Source organism: Etheostoma cragini, chromosome 4 (assembly GCF_013103735.1).
Source record: "Etheostoma cragini isolate CJK2018 chromosome 4, CSU_Ecrag_1.0, whole genome shotgun sequence".
NCBI lineage: Eukaryota > Metazoa > Chordata > Actinopteri > Perciformes > Percidae > Etheostoma > Etheostoma cragini.
The window spans coordinates 11,479,896-11,502,544 of record NC_048410.1 but is presented as its reverse complement, the minus strand read 5'-3'; the positions used below and the strand labels follow the sequence as shown (position 1 = coordinate 11,502,544).

Sequence of the window (22,649 nt, the reverse complement as noted above, 5' to 3'; positions counted from 1 at the left end):
AAGTATATGCATCTATGTATTTGTGTGTGTGTGTGTGTTATGCACCATCTTCGCTGTTGTGCCTGACAGAGACAGTGTCAGGCGCAGGCTCCTCCACAAGGGGGGGCTCACAGTGTGGACTGTCACTGAGGAGGAGACAGAAAGCAGATGAGGTTAGATGACATGACAAAAGTCTGACTGACACAAATAAGACAAGTAATGTATTGGTGTACTTAGGACTATGAAGCAAATTGGAAACAAATCTAGAGCAATAAATACAAGGAAGGGAAATTAAAAGCCTTATTGGAGACAGAGATGTAGCAAAGGGTTTACATGAACAGGCTAATACTTTCACTTGATTACACTAGAATTGTAGTTTAGTCTTGTAAGAAAATATAGATAAGAGAAGGAGCTCAGACTATGTCTATGGGTAGTCTATGACAGACATTTTACCCTGGGCACTATTGACCAGAAGTTCAAATGATGGATTCCAATTGGTAAACCAGCATTATGCGCAGTAATAAAATATGGGAATGTTGGCAAGAGCTGAAAGAAAACTATAAATTTAACAAGGACTACTTAGGATATTTGCACTTTAGGGGCCGTAATGACTTAATTTAGATAAAATAGAATAATTCAGAACCATGATTGGAGTTTACATTTCAAAGAAATATAGATTATCTACATTAATTGTCAAATAATGGATAAAAGAGGAAACAAAACATTATATGTAAAACTGAAAAATAAAAAAAGAAATGATCAATTTCAGAAGATGAATGGTTGCATATTTTAACAACAGCCTACAACATCCTTGTGTACAAGGTGTGACCAGTGTAATTAGACTATTACAGCAAAGATTATAAATTGACACCTATATCACAACAATGTTGGAGACGATGATCTGGGTCAATGGATTGACCATTCCCATGTATTTTGGCTTTGTCATGAAATTGTGCAGTTTGGGGGAAATGTTCATATGGTTATTATCAACATTCTGGGCTATTATATATCTAGGTCATGTAGAGTACTGTACATATGGCAATCCTCTCAAAAACAGTGTTCATTTTCTTTTTGAGATATATATATATATATATATATATATATATATATATATATATATATATATATATCATGGTTCTAACGGTTTATCATCTAATCATGGTTCTAACGGTTTAATTATATTTTCTGTAAACTTTACTTCCAATCATTCTTTACACTGCCAGCTATGAAGATTCATCCATACACATAATGAAATGTGGTTTTCGTACATTTATAGTAACATTCTGGCGGCTTTATTAACTTATCTTGTTGGCCTCAAAAGTAGTCATATTCCGTCTCCAAACAACGGTATAAATACCCACTATATGCCAGAACTTTATGCCTGGAACAGATTAACCTGTCATTGGGAGAGGCCCAATATGCTGCCAGGAACCAAATGCATTGAAGAGTGCTCATTGAAGCCTTATGTCCCATAGGGGATGAAGAGGAGTAAGTAATATTCCCAGAATGATCTTATTTTTTTCTACACTTCCTACAGTTAAGACTGAGAGCTGCTCCTCCAGCATGACTTACAGTCCAAACAACTGTACTGACTGGCAGCAATCATAACAAGTGGAGTCGAGGTTTGTTATTACAGTAAAATTGACCCTTGTGTGCATTGTGGTGTGTGTGAGTAAGTGCATGCTGTGCTCTCCCAGGCTGATGTGATCAGGTGGTTCTTTAATCTTCTGGGTGCTGGAAGGTAAGCTGATCCTCGTGGCCCCCAGACCCTGAGCGGAGCAGACAAGCTGAGCCCCCCATCATTCCACCGGTGCCCCTAAATCAACCATCTACCCCCCTTAGCAATTCAAGTTCCTGTGCTATATGACTTATCTAGTCTTGCATTGCCAGACCTTCCCCCAGCGCTGCGAAGGAGGGTCTGGCTAGTCAACACAGCATTCCAGGATGGGAGACAAACGTGCTCTGGTTTATTGGCCCGTCTTTAAAACCAATCACAATCGTCCACTGAGCCCCGTGCCACTCGTCATGCAACAGAAAACTTAGATTCAACGGATAGTCAAGCTAGCTGTTTGGATCTACCCTTCAGAGATCTGAGGAGCAGTTAATAGTCCTCAAAAATCCACCAGAGTTTAAAAATTCCAACACAAAGAAAGTGGAAGGGTACTGGGCATCCGGACAAAAAGAAGGACATACAGCAAAATATCCGGCGGCAACAGAGCAATCCCTGAAGTGAAAGGTTGTGGATATAGACTTTCATTTATCAGACTCCCCTCACATACACACTCTGGTCCCCGGCCCTCACCAGCAGTCATCTCCAGATCCAGGAATGGTGTAGATGGGGCCCTGTAGATCCTGTAGCCCGGGGAAGATAGTGTTATGGTGGATGATGATCGTTTTAATGAGTTCGTTGACATGGGCCTGGCAGGAGACCTGGTCGTTGCCTTCAGGGACAGACATCAGGGTGGGGCCAAAACAGATAGCCAGGTTGTAGGGGTCCATCATGTTCTCCTCGCTGTACTGGGACAGGCTGGGCAGAAGGGAAATCAGAGGCATTAGAGGGCATTACCCATCCTTACTTCTTAAACATATAATATGCACAAAACTAACTATGCACACAAATAACCATGACATATTGTTTACAGCCTACATCTCCGCCGGTTTATGAATAAGCTGTGAATGCATGACTGTGTATTGTGGAATGCACAAGGTCCAACAGTAAACTCTACCCAAGCCTGCGTTAAAACATTACTTCACTGGTACACTGTGGTGATGGAGGCTCTGTTGATGTGAGTGTGTTTTAGTTTGTGAGAAGAAGCAAAAGCTTCGGAGTGACCGTAAATCACTTAAGGAAAAGAAGAAGCTCCCCTTCGGTCTCCAACATCCCTTTTCTTTTTGTCTTTCACTCTTTTCCGCTACCTCCCTCTTTTATGGTTATCAGGGAATGTGTCTCTGTGTGTGTGTGTGTGTGTGTGTGTGTGTGTGTGTGTTTGTGCGTGCGTGCATGTCAAAAATTGAACTCTAATGCGTATTGGGTAATAGCATATATTCAACTAATACTGAACCACAAATCTCACCTTATTATAATGGACTATACTAAAGATCCCTCAAATTCTCTTTTACCATGCAGTGCTTTTTGGTGGTTTGTCCTCATCTTTTTAAAGAGCTTGGGTTTGTGGATGTTGTCAAGCCACTGAGATTCTGTATGTGATCTTGGGATATACAAATAAACTTGAAATGGATAATTGAATCATTCCTCAAGATGGGAGGTTCCTTAAATGATGAAGAGGCAGAAATAGTATTTGCCTTTTGAACTTTCATCAGGGACTGTACTTGACTTCCCACAAAAGGTCAAAGGATGTTTAGATTGGGTGTTTGAAGGCCAAATCGAGGCCTTCTAACCTCATTGTGGTGTTTATGAAACTATTGAGTGTGTATTGGAAAATGTTAACAGATCTTTTTACAACTCTAAGTACATTGACTGTGTAGAAAAAACATCCCAGTTTCACATTGAAATACGCTACAAACATGCAGAGTACAAACATCTACCTTTGGAATAACTATAACTGACAGTCAATGAAACATTTGCCTAATATTCTATGTTTGTGGTTCTTTATTTTGCCTGATGACATAACTGCTGACCAATGTCAGGCTTGGATTCAACATTCAAGACCATTTTTTTCTCAAGTGGCATGAACTATGAAAACACACATTTTTTTCTAGTGTAGTGTTTTTCTTTTTCTGTTATACAGTATTTATTATTATTACTCAAAAACTTATAGTACAGTTACAATAAAAGTGAAATGAATGTAATAAGTAATGTACGGTTATATACTCCCTTACTTTTATGTGAAAACAGGGAAGCAAACAGATTATCTTTAGCACTTCAAAGGGTAATTTTGAAACATTGTTTCGTCTTAGACTAAGGGGTTGTTACAATAGCTTAAATGAAAGAATTGCATTATGATATGTTTAGGTGCCTTAAGAACTTACGTTCACTCGTATTTCACCAGAAACTCAGTGGTTGAAACATTGGTCTTGAAGTGCAAGACTAAATGAAAGGAGTGTGTGTTTGTGTGTTTGTGTGCGTGTGTGTTATGCTACTCACTGGTTGAGGAAGGCGAACAGGTATCTCATAATGATGAGGGTTTTGCTCGGCAGAGATTGCAGAACTTTCTTTATGTGGACTGCCCGCTCATGGAGGCTCTCCATCGCTGGAAAATAACAGAGCCACAACAACCAGTGGTTACACACACAATCATGCACCTAAATACACACTTACACAAACAGACAAAAGGATGAGAGACTTACAGACACAGGATATGAGGTCATGGAAGACTTCCTTAGGGAAGAGGGCGTGGTCCAATCCTCTAAAGTAGAGCTTTAGGACACCAGCAATGGAGTCCATGTCATGGTCATTCTGGTCCCCTGCCAGGGGGTCCTCTCCTATACCCGGACCCGAACACAAAAGAGAAAAGGGAGTGGGAGAGGAAAGATAATGAAGCACTGGACAAAACCAGTTTGTTCAAAATGCTCAGGTTTCCTGCTAGACAATAGTCTTACCTCTCTCAAAGGCATTCTTGATGTCATTGACTTCCACCTGAGAGCCTGACACTCTAAAGATCCCCTCATGCTGCAGACCTAAACACACACATAAACAAACTGGGTGTTTAAATCAAGGCTCTTTTGCATTGTCGGTATTTTTTAGTTCTGGTAAAATTCAGTTTAATTTGATCTAGAACTAATCACAATCACACTTGCTTAACCATGCCACCAATCAGTGCACAGGAGAAACTGATGCTAAACCTATCATTTCACTGGAGAATTTCACTCACCATGGCGACTGATGAAGCGGATGCAGCTTTTGACCATTAGAGGAATGGCCTCATCAGACTCCTAAAATAAGGGGAGAGGAATTACTCCGGATAGAGGAACACAAGACAGGAGACCGGTGTGGAAAATCAAACACAGCGCACATCTTGTCAGGAGGATATCCGTACACATGTCTGCACACGCACATGAATCCCCACGTTAATGGGGGATAGGGTGGGAGGAGTACCCAGCTGTTGCTAGGAGACTGCACTTTTGTCCTTTTCCCTTTGTTTGTTTGGGGTTACCAGAAATCTCTGGGTGGTAAGGCGGAGGAAGGTATTTTGGATGATATATGTGCCTATTGTTACATGAATCCAACTGTCGTTGAAATATGTTTTAAAAAAACGACTGACTATCATTTGAAATTGATTGGTTTGTATGTAAAGTGAGAGCTGGTGTCCAAAACACAAGCTACCCACAAGGGGGAGCCACAAAGATGAGATTCCCCAACGAAGCAGTCGCTTTTGATGCCTTATGCGATGTTTCAGACTGCCCAGATTCAACTGTAGACATACATTTATATATTTGTGTATTGGGTTATATTAATCTAAGATATGTGATAATAGCCAATGTTCTGACAACCTCTCGGTGCCCGTACACCCTGTAGGCAGATGATACTATGAGAAAACATGTCTTGAGTTAAAAACAAAGCTACAGCGGCTCTAACTGAGAACCTCACAGCCACTTAGAAACAAAGATACACAGATATACACACACACACACACACACACACACACACACACACACACACACACACACACACACACACACTTATGACAGATAATTACCTGTTTCCGTACCGCCGAGTTTCTCCGTCCACTACACAGAGGGAGAGAAAGAAAACGCACTCTGTCATTATGTCTCCAGAGAAAGTCTATTTATACTCAACTCTGGCAACGCTCTATTTGTATACACAGACACATGTGCACGTGTGTTGAAATTATCTATAAAAGTGAAGGGGAAAATAATGCCCCTGTCTGCCAAGAAATCAAGCTTAAACACTGCTATGGTGTATGCGAGTGTGTAAGCATATTCCTTCCTTTCACCACACCTACCTGGAAAGGCAACAATCAGTCTTCTGACCTAAAGGAGCAAGAAACAGGAAGAGGGGGAGGGGAGAGAGCAATTGACAGTTATAGTAGAAGTAGGACATATGAGAAAACAGGGAAACAAACTTCTCACCGAAGCTACAGGGAGAGAGGTTTTCCTGTATGGTTGTCGAAATGTAAAGACGTTTTGGCCCCCACACACACACACACACAGACAGACACACACACACACACAGTTGCATTCACATATGGTCACTGTCACCTAGCCCTCAACTTACTTACACTGCTTGTGATTATTAGCTAGTCTAAATCCACCCTGCTCACTTGCATGTGGCCTGATGTGTCCCACGAAACCACTCTCTCTGATCTGCTCCCTATACTGTCTCTTGGCACCAGGTCTTTTCCAAAATCCATTACACGCACGCATGCAAGCTAAGCACACTATGACAGTCCCACTCACTCTCTTCCAGGGTCTTGTCGATGAGGTCGTGCTTGGCCTCCAGCTTGGTGATCAGGTTCCTACCTTCCAGAAACTCCTTCAGCTTCTACAATACACAAAAACACACTTGCACATACACTCGCGCCACTATGTGTGCAGATTATGCTCAGTTATAACTGCACTAATGCTCCTGTCAAATCATCCGTGACCATAGCTAGCACTAACCGTGAAGTAAAACTGTTCCGTCTCCTGCTGATTGGCCCGTCGTTTGGCCAGGCTGGGTTTACTGAGATAGGATTCGCTGAAAGTGGACTTGACCGACTCCATGCTGTTGCTGTGGTGGAAGCACTCAGAGACGTCGTAGTCCTCCACCGTCACCATGTCTTGGATGGTGGACAGAGTGGCCTCCATCGTTTTCTTCACCTGATGGGCAGTGAGGAAGAAACGAAAACGAATTAAGCAAAAGCTGTGATTACAGACAGCTGCAAAGGGTGAAAGATGAATTCATAATATTAGAGAAAACAGAAAGATGTCTGACCTCTTCATTTTCAATCTTGAGGGTGGAGAGGCGAGACTGCAGCTGCTGACACCTCTGGAGTAGCTCAACTTCCAGCGGCTGCTGTGCACACATCACTCCCATCTACAGCACCAAACACAGAACCCAGTGGAAAGTGAGAGAGTTAACAATTAAAGATCACAAAAACAACCTTTCCATTGCGCAAACGTAGGCTTCAATAACGGGTATTTATCACAGTGGACAAGCCTGATGATAATGACTCGAGCACTCGAACTGTACCGTGTCTCCCATGTGGGACTGGAAGTCAAAACGAGCTGGGGGGCAGAAGACGTTGTTGTAGGTCTCCATCAGCTTCTGTTTGTCCCCGTTGGCCTCCAGACTCTCTGCGGCCCCCTCTAGGGTCTCCAGGCCGGAGTGTTTGGACGTCTCTACATTCTGTTCCGCAGACAGGTAGGTCCTCAGGGCACGTTGCAGGCTAGCATGGTAGCCTAGGTCACAGCACTGTCTCACACACACACACACACACACACACACACACACACACACACACAAACAAAATACATAAACACACATGACGGGGCATGCAAACACTGTTTGCATCACTCGAATGTGAGGAGTGTTGGGAAGCAAGGAGACAAAGAGGAGAAAACATGCAGAGAGGAGGACCAGTGTACTGTCTTCATTATGAGCACTAAAGCTAATGTGAGAAGACTGGCAGAGGGGCTACCACCGGCTAAAGCACAGGGACACTAGGATACACACACACACTGTGACTACAATTGTGAGGCGCTCCCACAGAGTGACCTGGTGTGTTCATACTCACGTCAATGATGTCGGAGAGGTCATGGATGTAATATTTGAAGACACAGCTGTTGGTGGCCTCAAGAGCTAGCAGGTACTCATTCCTGGCCTTGATGGCCTTCAGCTTGTTCTCTGTGTACTTAGCTTGTCTCTGATGAGAGAGAGAGAGAGAACGAGAGAGACACATTTACACTTTTTGCATTATTACCTGAATAGCTTTATCTGATATTCTTGTGATTATTACCACTGGTATACTGTTATTGGTATTATTTGGTTTTGTGATTTGATTATTTGTATTGTTGTTGAATTTGTATTAACTTTGCGGGATGTTTTGGCAATATTGTTTTTGTAATATTCATGCTAATAAAGCAAATTGAATTGAATTGAGAGAGAAAGAGAGAGAGATAGAGACTGTAAAGGAGGCAAGAAAGAAAAAAGAATAACTGCAATGAGGGGTAGAGAGAGGGAGGGAATGGAGAGGGATAAGAGGCGTTAGAGTGAAACTCCTCAGTATTGATTATGGATAATAAGAAGTGGAAAACCATGTTGCTGTGAAAAGTCCCAGCTGTAGTAGACAAGGTTAGCAATAAGCCAGTGGTGCACTCTTGAATCACTCATGAGACACACTTGTCAGTGTGACAACAGAAGGAGACTTAGAAACCGAATTCTTCCCTCTACTTGTTGCCCTCCACTCCCCACCTCCCCCGGCCCTGCTCACCTTCTCCTTCATCTTCTCGATTTTCTTGACACTGGAGCGTCGGACGGGCTTCTCGTCGGTCTTGATGCTGGTCAAGGTGTCAGGGGACCGTGGCGTCTGTCGGTCGTCTTGTCGACCGGAGCGTCCCATCTGCTTCTCCTCCTGCTTCTCCGCATCCTTCAGCTTGGACTCGGCATTGATGCTGTCAGTGTTGTACATGTGGTACGTCTTCATCACCTGGCAACAAGGGTTGAGATTTGCCGGCAAACATCAGTTTGTGTCTCTTACTTCAGTTTTTGGCTTTGGATCAATAGCGGGATTATAGCAGTCAGCATACAGAGGAGAGTGGAGCACTGAGGCTCAATACACATACTACACAATATACAGACAGATTTCTTTGGAGCTGGCATTCCAACATATTGCAGCGCATTAGTCACACAACCGGCCTCTTCTACTGTATAATACTACTGCGCTTGGACATGGTGGTATGAGTTTGACATCAAGAGTTAAACACATGAAATGAGTGTGTGTGTGTGTGTGTGTGTGTAGTGTCAGCCTTTATTCAGTGAACTCCACCAGAGCCTTCATTATACTGCTCTCACCCTTCCACAACACTGCAGACAGACACACTAGTCTCTCTATGAGTATACATGTGAGCATGTCACTCAAACCACATCTATTTCTATCTCTTACTATATACTATAATTACAGCATAAAACCTCCTTTTAAGAGCGTAGCTGAGCTTCAGCTCTGCAATTTCTTGCTGCTGTGCGAGCAAACACACACACACACACACACACACAAACACACTCACACACACACACACACACACACACACACACAGTCTTACAGAAGCATGATTGTAAAGTATTTAGCATCATTCTTTATAAAACGTCTATCACCAAGAGTCTGCAGCCATGCTAGGGCTGAGAGATTTCAGTCTGGACTAAAGTGGTGGACAGACTGAACAACAGCTTTCCCAACAGCCAAGCAGCTAGTGTGGCTAAAAATCCTTAATCCTTTTTCAATTGTAGTTGCAGCAAAACTGCCCACATAATCTCGACGTCATGTTTTGTGTCAACAAAATAAGCTTTGTGTTGTCAGCTTATGTTATAACTATATATTTGTATTCACATTGTTACTGTATTTTTACTACAACCACTCCTTGAAGTTACATACTGTATACTTTTAATTTTTAAGTACCATGTTAAATAAAGTAGTTGTTTGCCATAACACTATATATATATATATATATATATATATATATATATATATACATAACACATAACAATACGTACATGTGCATCACTTTCCCCACTGAGCTGTATGAGATGCAAGGGATCACAACACAACAATAGTGGATCCACTATTTGTGATTGCAATGTCAATCAGTGGTTTCTCTTACCGTGTAAAGCTCATTAAGAACTTTCATCAGGTCCTCTTGCAGCTGTACGCCAACCTCTTTGCTCTGAAGGGACGGAGAGAAGATGAAAGATTAATGCAGCTCAGCGCAATCACTTCTGTCTGTCTACCTGGTCATCTCTCCCCCAAATAATGACATCCATGCCGCTCAGTTAGGGCTGGGCAATATATCGATTTTATATCGATATCGTGATATGTGACAAAATATCGTCTTCGATTTTGGTTATTGTAACATCTGTTCCACCTGTTCTATTGTTTGCCTTCATTAGCTTAATCATTATATCCACATTACTGATTATTATTTATCACAAACTTCATTGTGTAAACATTGTGGGAAAGCAATTATTGTCAACCCTACAATATCTTTGCAATATAGATATCAAATTATTTGGTCAAAATATTGTGATATCTGATTTTCTCACTATCACCCAGCCCTACGCGTCATGTGACCCCATCATCAATCAAGACTAAATTTTCTGGCTAAATGGGAGTGGAAGAGTTGCTGGTCCGGATTAATGAGCAAGGCAGTAATGCACTTGATGGATGCAGACTTTAAGGAGAAAGCTGCAGATACTGATCTTTACAAGTTGGCAAGGAGGAAAAACAAGCAAGCAGAGACTGCAAGAGGTCAACACAGCCAGAAACAGAGGGCAACATGACAAATTTGCTAAAGCTAAAAAAGAGACAAAAAAGGGAGGACAGGGAGTAACACAGGCACTACCATTCTCCAGACGTAATTGCCGGGAGCCACTGGTGTCTGATGATCTCACATCCCCCCCCACTCACAGATCAGAAGACGCCATACAAATACACAAGTGCACATACACAAACACACAAAGCATTCACAGCGCCTCCTATACTTTTAAAAGGACACCTTTCAGACTGGGTTTTAATAATGATGCAAAGAGAGGCCTAACATCGCTACAAAGAAACCATACTGTATGTGTTCACACAGATTCTCTCACACACACACACACACACACACACACACACACACACACACACACACACACACACACACACTTGACTGAAAGCAGACATGTAAAAGAAAATCAGGGGACAAGCGTGGGGGGGAAATAAACGAGCAGATAGAAAAAATGGTTAAGGAATGCAGAATGAAAGCATGAACAGATTTCTCCAGCTTATGTTGAGCATCTGTCTTCTCCTGGAAGAGAGCACAGAAGGGGGATGGGTTGAAAAAAAGCCAGTAAAGAAAGTGAAGGGTGGTTGGGGGAAAGTTGTCTCAAAAAATAAAGGTGGTGTACTGTTAAGGAAAAGGGAAGGGGAAGAAGATGTTTACAAGCTGACGGAGAGAGGTGGGAGGGTTATAGAGAAAAGGAAACAGAAGTCATAATCATTAAACTATTTGGGAGAATTCCAGAGAGCAAAAAGGCCAGGAACCGAGGGAGAAAGAGACAGGGAGGAGATTTAAAGTAGCGCAGCAGACGAAAGAGGTAACAGGATAACTGAGGCCGCCCGCCCACACTCTTTAATGTGCTGTAGGAGGCTCATATTAGGTGGCAACTAGACAGACTACAGCCATTCAAAAAGCAACCATCCATGGCCTCCTGTCTATCAACTGTGGATCTTGACCTTTGGACTTCTCATCTTGTCTCTGGTTGTCTTGTTAGGTTCGGCAAGAACCGCAACAGGAACTAGCAACTAGCACACTTCACTACCCCCGTGAAGTCTGCATGTACTCATCAATACAGTTTGACTCATTGGAGATCTCAAACACTCTCGCTGTGCTAACAGCATCATTCTGCACTGCTTTCCACACTGGCTGAGATAAATGTGATGATTTCACTAATATGGGTCGTGGTGTTCGTGCGTGTGTGTGATGCGAGTGCCATGGCACTACTGGTACTCATGCCACTGACTGGAAATGTTATAAATGAACTAATTATCAACTTAATTAGTCATCCGAGGATTCTCTGTGTAGATCTGTGCAGCCTTTTTGTGACCCAGACATGATGGAAGCAACCCTCGTGCCAAAGAACAAGCAAAATTAAAATAGAAATCAATGCCCATGACTTAACCAAGACTGAGAAAAACAGAAGAGAAAGTGTATTTTTTGTACTGGTTTATCAGATAAGGGTGGAGGTTTGCGTGTGTGATTGTGTAGACTGTAAGTGTAGTTCAAAGACAATCTATCGGCTTGGAAATCAGTAGCCTCTGCCATGACATTCCAGAAACACGCTGCTTCATTTTGCCTTCCACACACACACTTATCTTAGTATACTTGTAAGTACTTGTATTCAGTAGTTTCACTGAATACATTCTTTTCTTACACCCTATCCTTAGCCCTTCTCCCTTTGATCCTCACCAAAACCCTTAATATTTGAACCTAAACCCAGTTCGAGGTTTTATGCAGTCATCCTTTGAAGAGGTAACAATTAGCCAAAATGACCTCACCTTTAGAAATGTCACCACTCTGAAAGTCTTGCAGAACAAACAAGGATGCATATAAATCCAACCATAAAGAGTATGTGTACTTACACATACTCTCATAAATTGATGATTTAAGATCTTAGCACTACAACATATACATGCAAACTGAATTCCTGCTTGTATCTCAGTGTGATACAGTGACGCTCTGAGCTTGTGTATTTGTTCCAGCCTGGAGATGAACGACTGTCTCTCAGCGGAGGACTCAGCCTTGGTATAAGCTCTAAACTCCAGCAAAATCTCTTCATCCCCTCTCTCTGTTCTCTCTTGTCCTTTAATGTTGCCCCCCTCTCTCTTTAGTTCAACTCCCTCAGTTCTTTTTTTCTGTACTTCCTCCGCATCTTATCTTTCTCACCATCCCCGTGTCGTTTCTCTCAGGCTAGCAAGGCAGAGATCAGAGGAGACATAAATAAAGCTACTGTATGAAACACAGACAACATATACTCTCTTGGCCTGAGGTGCAGCTAACTTGCCGTCAGTCAATAAATCAGACAGAAAACAGATGCTAGAGAGACGGATGGGGAGGACATACACATGACACAGATTCAGCCGATCAGTCAAATGGAGTCTCGCTGTGTGTGTGTTTGATGGGCGTTACCTTTTTAAAGAGGCGTCCCGAATCCTCGCTGATCTGTGCAAAGCGGGGGATGATGTTGTTGAGGTAGAGGTCAGACAGTGTGGCGTGGTCACGGCTCTCCCTCTTCACCTGAAGCAGCAACAGGTTCCAGCAGTTCACTGGGGATAAAATGCTGTGCTCCTTCCTGCGCACAGAGAAACAGACTCTTAAAATGTATTTAAGGACCTCCAAGCATCTTTTAAGATAAAGGACTAGAATTAAGTTGCTTTCATCTTCTAATTTCCCCTACTTTCATCCTGCTTATAGATGTGCACACACACAATCCTACTTCATGTACAGTAAATGTGAGACAAGCATACCGACAAAATGTTGGGTTAAAATACCTGTGCACACGTACGCACACAGAGAAAGACAAGAACAAAAGATGGAAAGAGAGAGATTTAAAGACTAATGATTTTACTTACAGTTAAATAGCTCAGTACTGTTTCATTGTCTTTGCTTCAAGTGCCTATGAAGCCATTACACAAATGCAACACTGTTAATGTGCACACATCCTGTGTGTGTGTGTGTGTGTGTGTGTGTGTGTGTGTGTGTATACAGTATGTGTTATGGGTGATCCATGGATGATTTAGTGGGTAAAATGGATTACAATTGAGTGTAAGTGGATAAAAGAAGGTCTTTGTGCCATTAAGAGCAGTTTTAACTGGATAGAGACAGCAAAGAGCTGCAAGGCATTTACCCTACACACACACACACACACACACACACACACACACACAGATGGGGGTCAGGAAAAGTAGAGCAGTGATCCAAACAAAGCATCCACAATGTCAGACGGACAGAGAAAGTCTTTGACCTAGAGGTATAGAGTGGGGGTGGTGTCTCTGGGGAGGTGTGTGTGTGTGTGTGTGTGTGTGTGTTTGTGTGTGTGTGTGTGTGCGTGTTTGTGTGTGAGAAAGTAGGGCCTGATGAGATGAGTCATAGACAGTGATGTGATATGCTACTGACTGTCACTGGTCAGATGACACACTGAGTGTAATAACAATGATTTCAAGGGGGGGGGGATCCATGTGCACGCGTTTTACGATGCCTAAATACTGAAACTCTCCATGTAGACTAAACTTGAGTAACAGTCATGTGGACACACATGTGTTTGTATCACTTTCTGCACCAACTTCTCTCTGCTGTCAGTGTATTTCCCTGTCTGTCTTTACCAGTTGCACAACATTTTTCTTCACCAAAAACAGGGCCGCATTTTCTCTATTTGCTCAAGCAATCGGCCTCTCCGTCTCTATGTGACATGTCTCCCTCAGCCTACCAGTGATCACCATGGTAATGGACACTGCAGCATTGGGTGAAATATCACCATACCCTCTGTGACCCTTAGCTATCACAAGGTAAACACTGAAATGTCATCGGCCCGCCGAAGGTCTCATAGTGCACGCTGGGAACAGAGTCAGTCCGCAGGCCAGGTGCTGCCAGTGACTCACTTTTGAAGGAAAATGCTAAATGGTCATTTACATTCAGGATCAAAACACGTAGCATTAAACAGGGCATCGCTGCCGGCAGTATGTACAACTGACACAAATTGAACTGATAAATGAACTAAAGATTCGGTCCAACTGCTGACGAGGTGACAGGCTGCAGATACACTTGTAATTTAACTGACACAAAGATGCATGAAGAAACAGGCCTGGCTGCACAAAATACAGGCACAATGTATAATAAAAACCTTATTAAAAAAGGGACTGTGTGCGTGTGTGTGTGTGTGTGTGTGTATGTGTGCGTGCGTGCGTGCGTGCGTGCGTGGATTGCAGTAAAAAAAGACTTCTTTTTTATATTGTTGCATTACTTGGTTTCCATTTCTAGTTTGCTTCAAATTTGTACTTAAAAGTTATTCAAATTACTGTAATAGTTTGACATTATTAGTATTAAATTGGGATGGGTATCAATGAGATTTTATAAAGCCCTATTGAAATGCTGATTTTGGTTGTTATTGAATCTTGGTTTAAATTCCTGACACAGCACAAGTATTTTATTAATAAAATGTTGATGAAACGTTTCATTAGATTTAGAGTGCCAAGCAAAGTAGTTTATGAATCAAATGAATAATTTGTGAGACTTTCTTTCAGTAAGAAAAGGTAAATTAATAAAACAAAGAGAGAACAAAGACCCTCTCTAACTTACCATAATCATATGAAATGTTTACTCTTTTTAACACTTGTGCTTACTTGAGTTGGTAAAACTAGCATGATCTAAGTTTAGTTTAGGGTAATATGCAGTAAATATGACTGGGGAATTCAAAAATGTTGTCTTCCTGCACTATACTGAAGGAAATGCTGTGCTGTTAGTACTGAACAGATTTACACAACAGATGCAAAACACCTATTTCCATTCTACGTGTGGTCAAACGACGATGTGAAAACCCACAGTGAAATAATATGCCACAGTAGCCATGTGTAAGGAGCTGCAGCTTTATTAACAGTAAAGCTAGCCTAATATTTAGCATAATGATTGGCTTTGAATCAGTTTGCAACTTGTGTGGGCTTCTCCATGTGACCAATCAGTCTGTTAGCCTCAGGGCACACACACACACACACACACACACACACACACACACACACACACACACACACACACACAAAACAGTTAAACCATGTAACCCGTACCACTCCTATATGCAATCTGCCAAATTGCAGGAATACCAGTGGGTTTCCACGGGATCAACACACACACTCAAACCACATATTGAGCACATCAACGCCTGGCGCACATCCAGCTTGGAGCACCATCAACGCCTGCACCCACACCCACACAACATAGACACAGACACAGACACAGACTTACAGAAAATAGCTGGCATTCCAGCATGGCACCCAGACTGCGCAGCAGCAGCAGATGCAGGGAGAAGTTAAATGCACAGATGGTGGATGAACAGACAAGCAAAACAAAAGTGGGAAAAGAGCAGAAAGAGTAATACATGTTTCAGATTGAATTTTTTTTTATTGCCTTTTGACATCTTGTCAGGTTATGATGTGAACAGACCTGTTGAGGCAGCGGTAGTGGCTGACCTGCTCAACTACATATTTTATTCTCTGTACCCTCCCTTCTCCTTTGCTCTCCTTTCCTCCCCCAATATGCAACATGGAGAAACACAATCTGCAACTGTCTCAGTATTGATCTGAGCTGGAGGGTGCATGTGTTGTAAATGTGTGTGTGTGTGTGTCTTATTGGTGGCATTGGGTAACGTTTAACGATCCTTTCGATCCCCGGTTAGTCTGTGCCTGACGTGAGAGAACATGGATATGGAACAAGAACAGTGCAGGGAAAAAGAGGAAGATGAATGTAGAGGAGGTCATGGTTAACAGGAAGCCGGAGAAAGAAATAAGACAAGCAGAAAAAAAGTCTGCTTGTTCTTCCTCTACTGCAAGTGGCTACAGAAACACCTAAAATTATAAGTCTTAGCAACCTTTACTAAAATGGATAAGAGCTGTTGCTGCTGCACAGCACTGCTGCTGAGACAATGGAAGGATGAGGAATGGTTTCTACTGAAGGGGTCATCTTTGTTCAATCGTGTAAGCAAGTGTAAGCAATCACTGCACAGCTTTCCTACAAATCACAACACACTAGGTACAGCTACATGTGTCACCATGGGTTGTTTTGAATAAAAACACAGTTTTGCAGTAATGGTGTATTAATGATACTGCAGTAATGATCACAAAGCCCTACAGCCACTTCAGATCAGCAGCAGTGATCAATCATTAAAGAGATTCTCATGGAAGGGGTGTTGATGTCACTTCTGCATATGTTCCACCTGTGTTTTCTTGCTCTATACTCCTTTGCATTTAATAGGGGTGTGCATAAAAATGATTCACTTTTATGAATGGAATTAAGCTGTACTTTTTCCCAAAAATGTATTCTTTTTTTTATTTTTCATTTTGTAATGATGTAATGTTTATACTATCATATGGGAAAAGTAACTACATGTACATACAGTATACTGAATCATTCTTTTTAAATTGAGAATCATTTTTTGAATCAAAACTCGATTTTGAATTGAATCGTGAGCCTAACAATCAATACTGAATCGTGACATTTTCTGAATCATGCACCCTAATATTTGAGTTAATGAAACATCCTCCATGATGGCGGATCTTGGTTAAATGTTCAAGTCACAGGCTAAAAGACAGAGGAGCAAGGATGCAAGCAGGGATAGCTAAATGTAAAGCACCCTCTGCCTCAATTTCTTTGTGATATAGCTCCACTGAATTTGTGTGTGCGATTTATGATTAGCTAGCAATTCTGTGAATCCTTCCCCACAGGGGAACAAGCCGCTCCCTCCCGCCAAAAACTGCCAGAGAAATTATACAAGAACACTTCAAGCTGCTAAAGCTGATGAGCTGCGGTGTGTATTTGTGCATCTTATGTGAAAATGAGGTAGTCGGGGAGAGAGATATAGAGAGAGGGAGAGAGAGAGAAAGACAGAAGTGAGGAAGAGAGAGATCAACCTTCTTTGGTTGGGACAAGGTTACACACACAGCTAGAGACTGCAAAGTAGTCAGAGCACAAAATCACCACCTGCCCCCCCCCACACACACACACACACAGACACAGACACACAGACACACAATCTTGGTTATAACTGAAGTGAGTATTCTAATTAAATATACAAGCTATAATCAGTTGTTAGATGAATTACATGAAACTGAGAAGCAGTGAGTGATGCAAGTCCAGACTTTCCAGACTAACAAAAACCAATACGGCCTCCCTCACCATCCCTCTTAGTCAACCTTGTGTTTCATTTTTAGCCCGTCTCTACTTCTCTTTTCTTAGGAAGGAAGTCACTCATCTTGAAAGTGCTCTGCACTTTTTGAACGCTTATATTAAAATTAGTTTCATTTTAACCGGAATCTTAAAAAGAATGATAGCTGTTTAAGGCACTTGAACACAACAAGTGAAACATGACAACCTGCTGCAGAGTGTGGTAGTGCTGTGTGTGTGTGTGTGTGTGTGTGTGTGTGTGTGTGTGTGTGTGTGTGTTCCATACTTGAGAAGATGGTCCTTGGTGCTGCGGGTCTTGGTGAGGAATCTCTCGGCCAGCTTTTCAAGGTTGCGGCTGTAGTCCACCTCGATCTCTGCCTTCTTTCTGAAGAAGTCCTGCAGGTCCTGCAGCAGCTGCACCCTCAGCTCACACTGCTGATCCAGACACTTGAGCTGCTCCACCAGCTGGGCGCGGACCTCTGACAGGGTGATAGAGAGACAGCGATGAGTTTAACATGCTAAACACAATCCAGGTGGGATTAACAACACATTGAGGTCACAACGGAGAGCATACACAGAACGTTGGTTTTAAAAAGGCCTCTTTTCTCTCTAAAAAAAAACTACATGCAATTATCCATAAACCTGGGGAGTAATCTGCATACATTTGCTGAAGTCTAAAGCAGTTTCCGCTTTACAGCTGCTGTGGATGAAGCCCAGCTCCAGTGATATATACACAGCTATGCATGTGTATACATCATCATATTTATATGCATGTGTGCATTTGTGTGTTTGCGATCAGCTTTCCTCTTCCACACACAGATCTCCAGGGGCAGTCATTTATCCCAGCTTACCGCTTTTCATTCCCCTCATAGCTCCTTCCCCTCTCCCTCCTCTACGCTCTCAGGTCTGGCCTCAAATTAATAGAGTGCACTCAGACACATTCAGTAACCATATTCAATCACAAAAACTGCCCATGGCAGTTATAGACTGGGACACACAAAGCGTCCGCAGCAGCACGTGCACACCAATGGACACACACACACTATGATGGTGATAAGCTCGATCAGTGCTGACAGCTGACAGATTAATGCTATGCTCTCATAGCTGCCTGCCATTGCCAAGTTAGCTGCACATGCACCTTTAAAAGAGTAAACACGCACACGCACACCTTCAATTGCCAGCCTGTGCAGTTGTATTATGGCTAGTTTACCACAGCTGTCCTACCTTTACAACGGTGGCTGTAGAGAAAGCGGACGGTTTTGGCGTCCATCCTGGCTTCAGCACGGTATAGGCTCTCCTCCTCATATACACACGAATTCATTCACACACAATCACATGCAGACAGTCAGCCGTCCGTCCGGCAGGCCGACAGCAACTGTTAATGCTGCCTTTGTGTTTAACAGCTGAGAGTGCAGTTTCTCATTACCACAAAGAGAAGTGGGATATCTAAGTGTGTCTGTGACGCCCCCCCCCTCTCAAAAACACAGACCTAAACATTGTGCCACTAGCCAGTGGCTATGTCCGCTCACCGTAATTTTTCACAGATTAAAAGGGCAAGAACATAAGAGCATTATGACACTACGGCACAAACACTCACATACGAAAAAATAAATACCCACACAGACAGTCTTTGTCTATGCTAATGACCTAGTGTGAATATTTGCTTTGACAACACATGTTATTGTCCCGTGGTCTGTGTGTTTTTGTGGTCTCTGTGTGTGTGTGTGTTTATGTGTAATTTCCTCATTGCGCAGCGCTGTCAATGATAGGGAATGAGTCTGTATCCTGCTTCTCAAGGCTGCAACACAAACCTTTGAGAAGGCGGCCTTGTAATTAGCCGACCCAACACAACAAGATGCACCACATGCACAAACATGTATAAAAAAAACAAGTGATCCCATCCATAAAGGAGCCCAAAGGCAGGTTTGGCAACTTGACCGCAATAAATAACTTTAAAAAAGGAGCTAAGAAGACCCATCATCTGTGCCTGCTGTAATATGGTAAATATGGTCAAATGCCCACCAATCACCAATCCTGCCGTTAAGAAGGTAAAGGAAAGTATACGGTAATCAGCAGGGTGGTGGGGTATACGGAGAGAGAAAACGTGACATCAGTACTATGCAAACCCAATGTTTAGAAAGCAGGTTCAATGGGGGTAAAATGTATTATTATAATAAGGACGCCATGCACTGTGCACCGAAACCCCTCTAAAGGCCCCTTAAAGTCACATAATGATAAGAGTGATTCTGGCTGCACGCTATGTGGCTGTGTGGCTCACGCCAAAACTAACCCTAAGTCCTTTTCCATCTAGACACAGTTATCGTTAAACAAGAGAGGAAAGTTAGCTGAGAGACCCGGAGCTTTGCAAAGCAAAGAGGAAAGATGGCATCACAAAAGAGCGATGTGGGGCGCCAGGTTAGCTCACCTGGTTGAATGTGTGCCTCATGTACAGAGGCTCAGTCCTCGAGAGTTCGATTCCAACCTGCCACCCTTTGCTGCATGTCAATCCCCCTTTCATTCCTCTTTCAAGACTTCAGTTATTCATCAAACAAAGGCCTAAAATGCCCCCCAAAAGAGAAGAATATCGATGTGGGTCTTTCGGCCTTACCCCTCTGTTATGGTCATCATCCCCTGAGCCAAGTAAAACGTACGATGTGAACTGGAATCTGATGCCTCTACCCCCTCCAGACAGCCCAGTCACATTTTCCAGGCAGATGAGAGCAGGTCTTATATTTGGGCTCAGGGATTCTACATTACTGATGCTCTGTATTCTTTTTTTTCCTTCTTTCCTTCCTTCCTTCCTCCTCCTCCGTCTGTAGGACGGAGGGCTGTGTGGCTCTGTCTACACTCTGCACAAGACTGGTCCATATATTGTTTTAGAATCTATGCATCTATTGTTTAATCTTTGCAGCTGTAGTAACGTTAATTGCTTAGTTGATTTGTTGTCAACTAATAAAATGAATCTGCAACTATTTAAAAAACATCGATTCATCGGATTTGGATAATATTTTCAGTAATTAAAAAAGAAAAGAAATGTATAAATGCTTTAATTCCAGCTTCTTAATTTGGAATATGTTCTGTTTTTTGTACTTCTCTATGACAGTAAACTGGTGGCATGGCTTTCTATGTAGAAACAATGAAATGGCAGAAATCTATCTCTCTCTCAAACCATTTTATTTAACCTGCCGCTGCTCATCATCAATTAATGATTAGTTTGTTTGTTTCGACCCAGAAAAAAGAAGATGAAAACCGAGAGAGAGATGATAGATGGAGACAGCATAACCACACTAGAATGGCATTACCATCGTGGTCAATGACTGCTGCTAATTTTGTAGCGGACAGACATGTTGCTGAATTCAAATATGTAATGAATACTACAAAAAAAAAACTAAAAAAACAAGATGCTGCCTAGAGATGTAACAATAACAAGTATAACGGTAAACCACGATAAACATTTTGGCGATAACAATGATAATTTTCATCTAGATTATTATTATCACGGTGGATTACCACGGTGTGGAAAGCGTGTGTTTAGTCCTTCCCAGCTTCTTCTGAGTCTCCTGAAGTTGCTGCACAGGCGCACTGCGTAGCCTATAAAGTGCACTGGACTCATGGTGGGAGGAGGAGATGACAGCGCTCAGTAAGTCTGAAGCATAGGCATATTTAGGTTATTCTAAAGGACAGTTGATTGGAGATAGTTATCCTGTCTGCAGAACGTTTTTTTTTTGACAAAAAATAACGTGCTGCTAAAAGCATTGAATACATTTTTAATTAATTCTGCGATAATTTAAATAAATTATATGATCCCGAGAAAATAATAATACCACGATTAAACTGAAAACCGTGATTTTTCTCACTATAACCGTGAGGTTAAAGCTTTGGCAAGCACTATGTGGAGGGTGAAAGTCGTGTTTTCCCAGACACATTACCTTTTATAGCTGAAGTTAGCTTTTGCAGCAAACATACCACCAGCTTTAGGCTATGTAGTTCGAAACTGACAGAAGTGATGGCGGACCTGGATGCTGTTCATAGCTGGCCTAGATACAGGAGCCACACACACTGCTGGTAGCATCAATTATACCTGAAAACACCCAGGGCTATGGGCACAACACATACACACACACACACACACACACACACACACACACACAGATGTGACACTGTGAGTCCAAGCTGTCACTCTGAGCTCTTTTGACGGCAGCTCTCCAGCCTGCTCTTGGAAGGCCCACCCCTGATATGTCCACCTTTATTATCACACACACACACACACACACACACGTCATTTCCCTTCTCTCTCCCCTTTCATGTCTTCATCTGTCTTGTCAAAAATAAAAGGCTGAAAAATGCCCTAAAAATAATCTTGAAAAAAAAATGATGACTCTTTAGTCTTATTTGTACAGTTTCTACCAAGATACCTCTCGCTAAATACAACACTTCCCTTACCAAGTTAACTGCAGAGATTAAGGATCTACTGATCCAACTTTTTCTCGACACCAGTGCTATGGTATTAAAAAAATGATTTCCTGATCACAGCAACTTTGGTGGGTCCAGTAATAATAGTCATAATCAACAGAACCAGAAATATGAAACTCAAGATGTATAAACCGAGATAATCCTTTTAACACATGTCTCTCTGTCACCATTGAAGTGCCTACAACCTGTGCCAGGTAATCAGTTAACACAGCGGGAACACAAGAACACACACACACACACTCAACCTAGCACTAAACTAGTTAGAGAAAATCCAAGACAACCAACCAGGATATCTATCTATTGTTGAGGTCTTTTGTTCGTGTGTGTGTGTGTGTGTGTGTGTGTGTGTGTGTGTGTGTGTACACACTATGTTTATGGAGTAAGCCCTGTTCTTTGTTGCTCCGGGGGCTGATACTGCAGTACAGAGCGCTGGAGAAGAGGAGGGGAGCAGAAGGGGGGGCGGTAATGATTTTGAGTTGTACCACTGTGAGCTCATACTATTGTCCTCAGTAAGAATGAAAGAAGCAGAAAGAAAAGGAGAAAGAACAGAAAGCAGTGTAATTGGTGAGTAAGTGTGTGTGAGTGTGTGTGTGTGTGTGTGGGGGGGGGGGGGGGGG

General features: G+C 42.4%; 1 protein-coding gene across 5 annotated transcripts in view; it reads right to left on the bottom strand.

Annotated features, from left to right (window-relative positions):
- Nucleotides 1–22,649, bottom strand: part of srgap2 (SLIT-ROBO Rho GTPase activating protein 2) — a 53,988-nt gene that overhangs the window by 4,531 nt on the left and 26,808 nt on the right. For 2 of the 5 annotated variants that reach the window (XM_034870105.1, XM_034870107.1), the window contains exons 1-18: nt 18,784–18,961; nt 17,846–18,038; nt 12,820–12,982; nt 9,757–9,819; nt 8,373–8,588; nt 7,677–7,805; nt 7,133–7,354; nt 6,875–6,976; nt 6,562–6,759; nt 6,358–6,442; nt 5,904–5,931; nt 5,637–5,667; nt 4,812–4,872; nt 4,540–4,617; nt 4,288–4,422; nt 4,085–4,190; nt 2,282–2,506; nt 46–125 (exon numbers count right to left, since the gene is read on the bottom strand). In XM_034870105.1, coding sequence (XP_034725996.1) covers nt 46–125; nt 2,282–2,506; nt 4,085–4,190; nt 4,288–4,422; nt 4,540–4,617; nt 4,812–4,872; nt 5,637–5,667; nt 5,904–5,931; nt 6,358–6,442; nt 6,562–6,759; nt 6,875–6,976; nt 7,133–7,354; nt 7,677–7,805; nt 8,373–8,588; nt 9,757–9,819; nt 12,820–12,982; nt 17,846–18,038; nt 18,784–18,880 — 2,212 coding nt within the window. In that variant the 5' untranslated portion in view covers nt 18,881–18,961. Of the gene's footprint in view, nt 1–45; nt 126–2,281; nt 2,507–4,084; nt 4,191–4,287; nt 4,423–4,539; nt 4,618–4,811; nt 4,873–5,636; nt 5,668–5,903; nt 5,932–6,357; nt 6,443–6,561; nt 6,760–6,874; nt 6,977–7,132; nt 7,355–7,676; nt 7,806–8,372; nt 8,589–9,756; nt 9,820–12,819; nt 12,983–17,845; nt 18,039–18,783; nt 18,964–22,649 lie in introns of those variants that run through there. The other 3 variants (XM_034870108.1, XM_034870109.1, XM_034870110.1) reach the window with 2 other exon arrangements.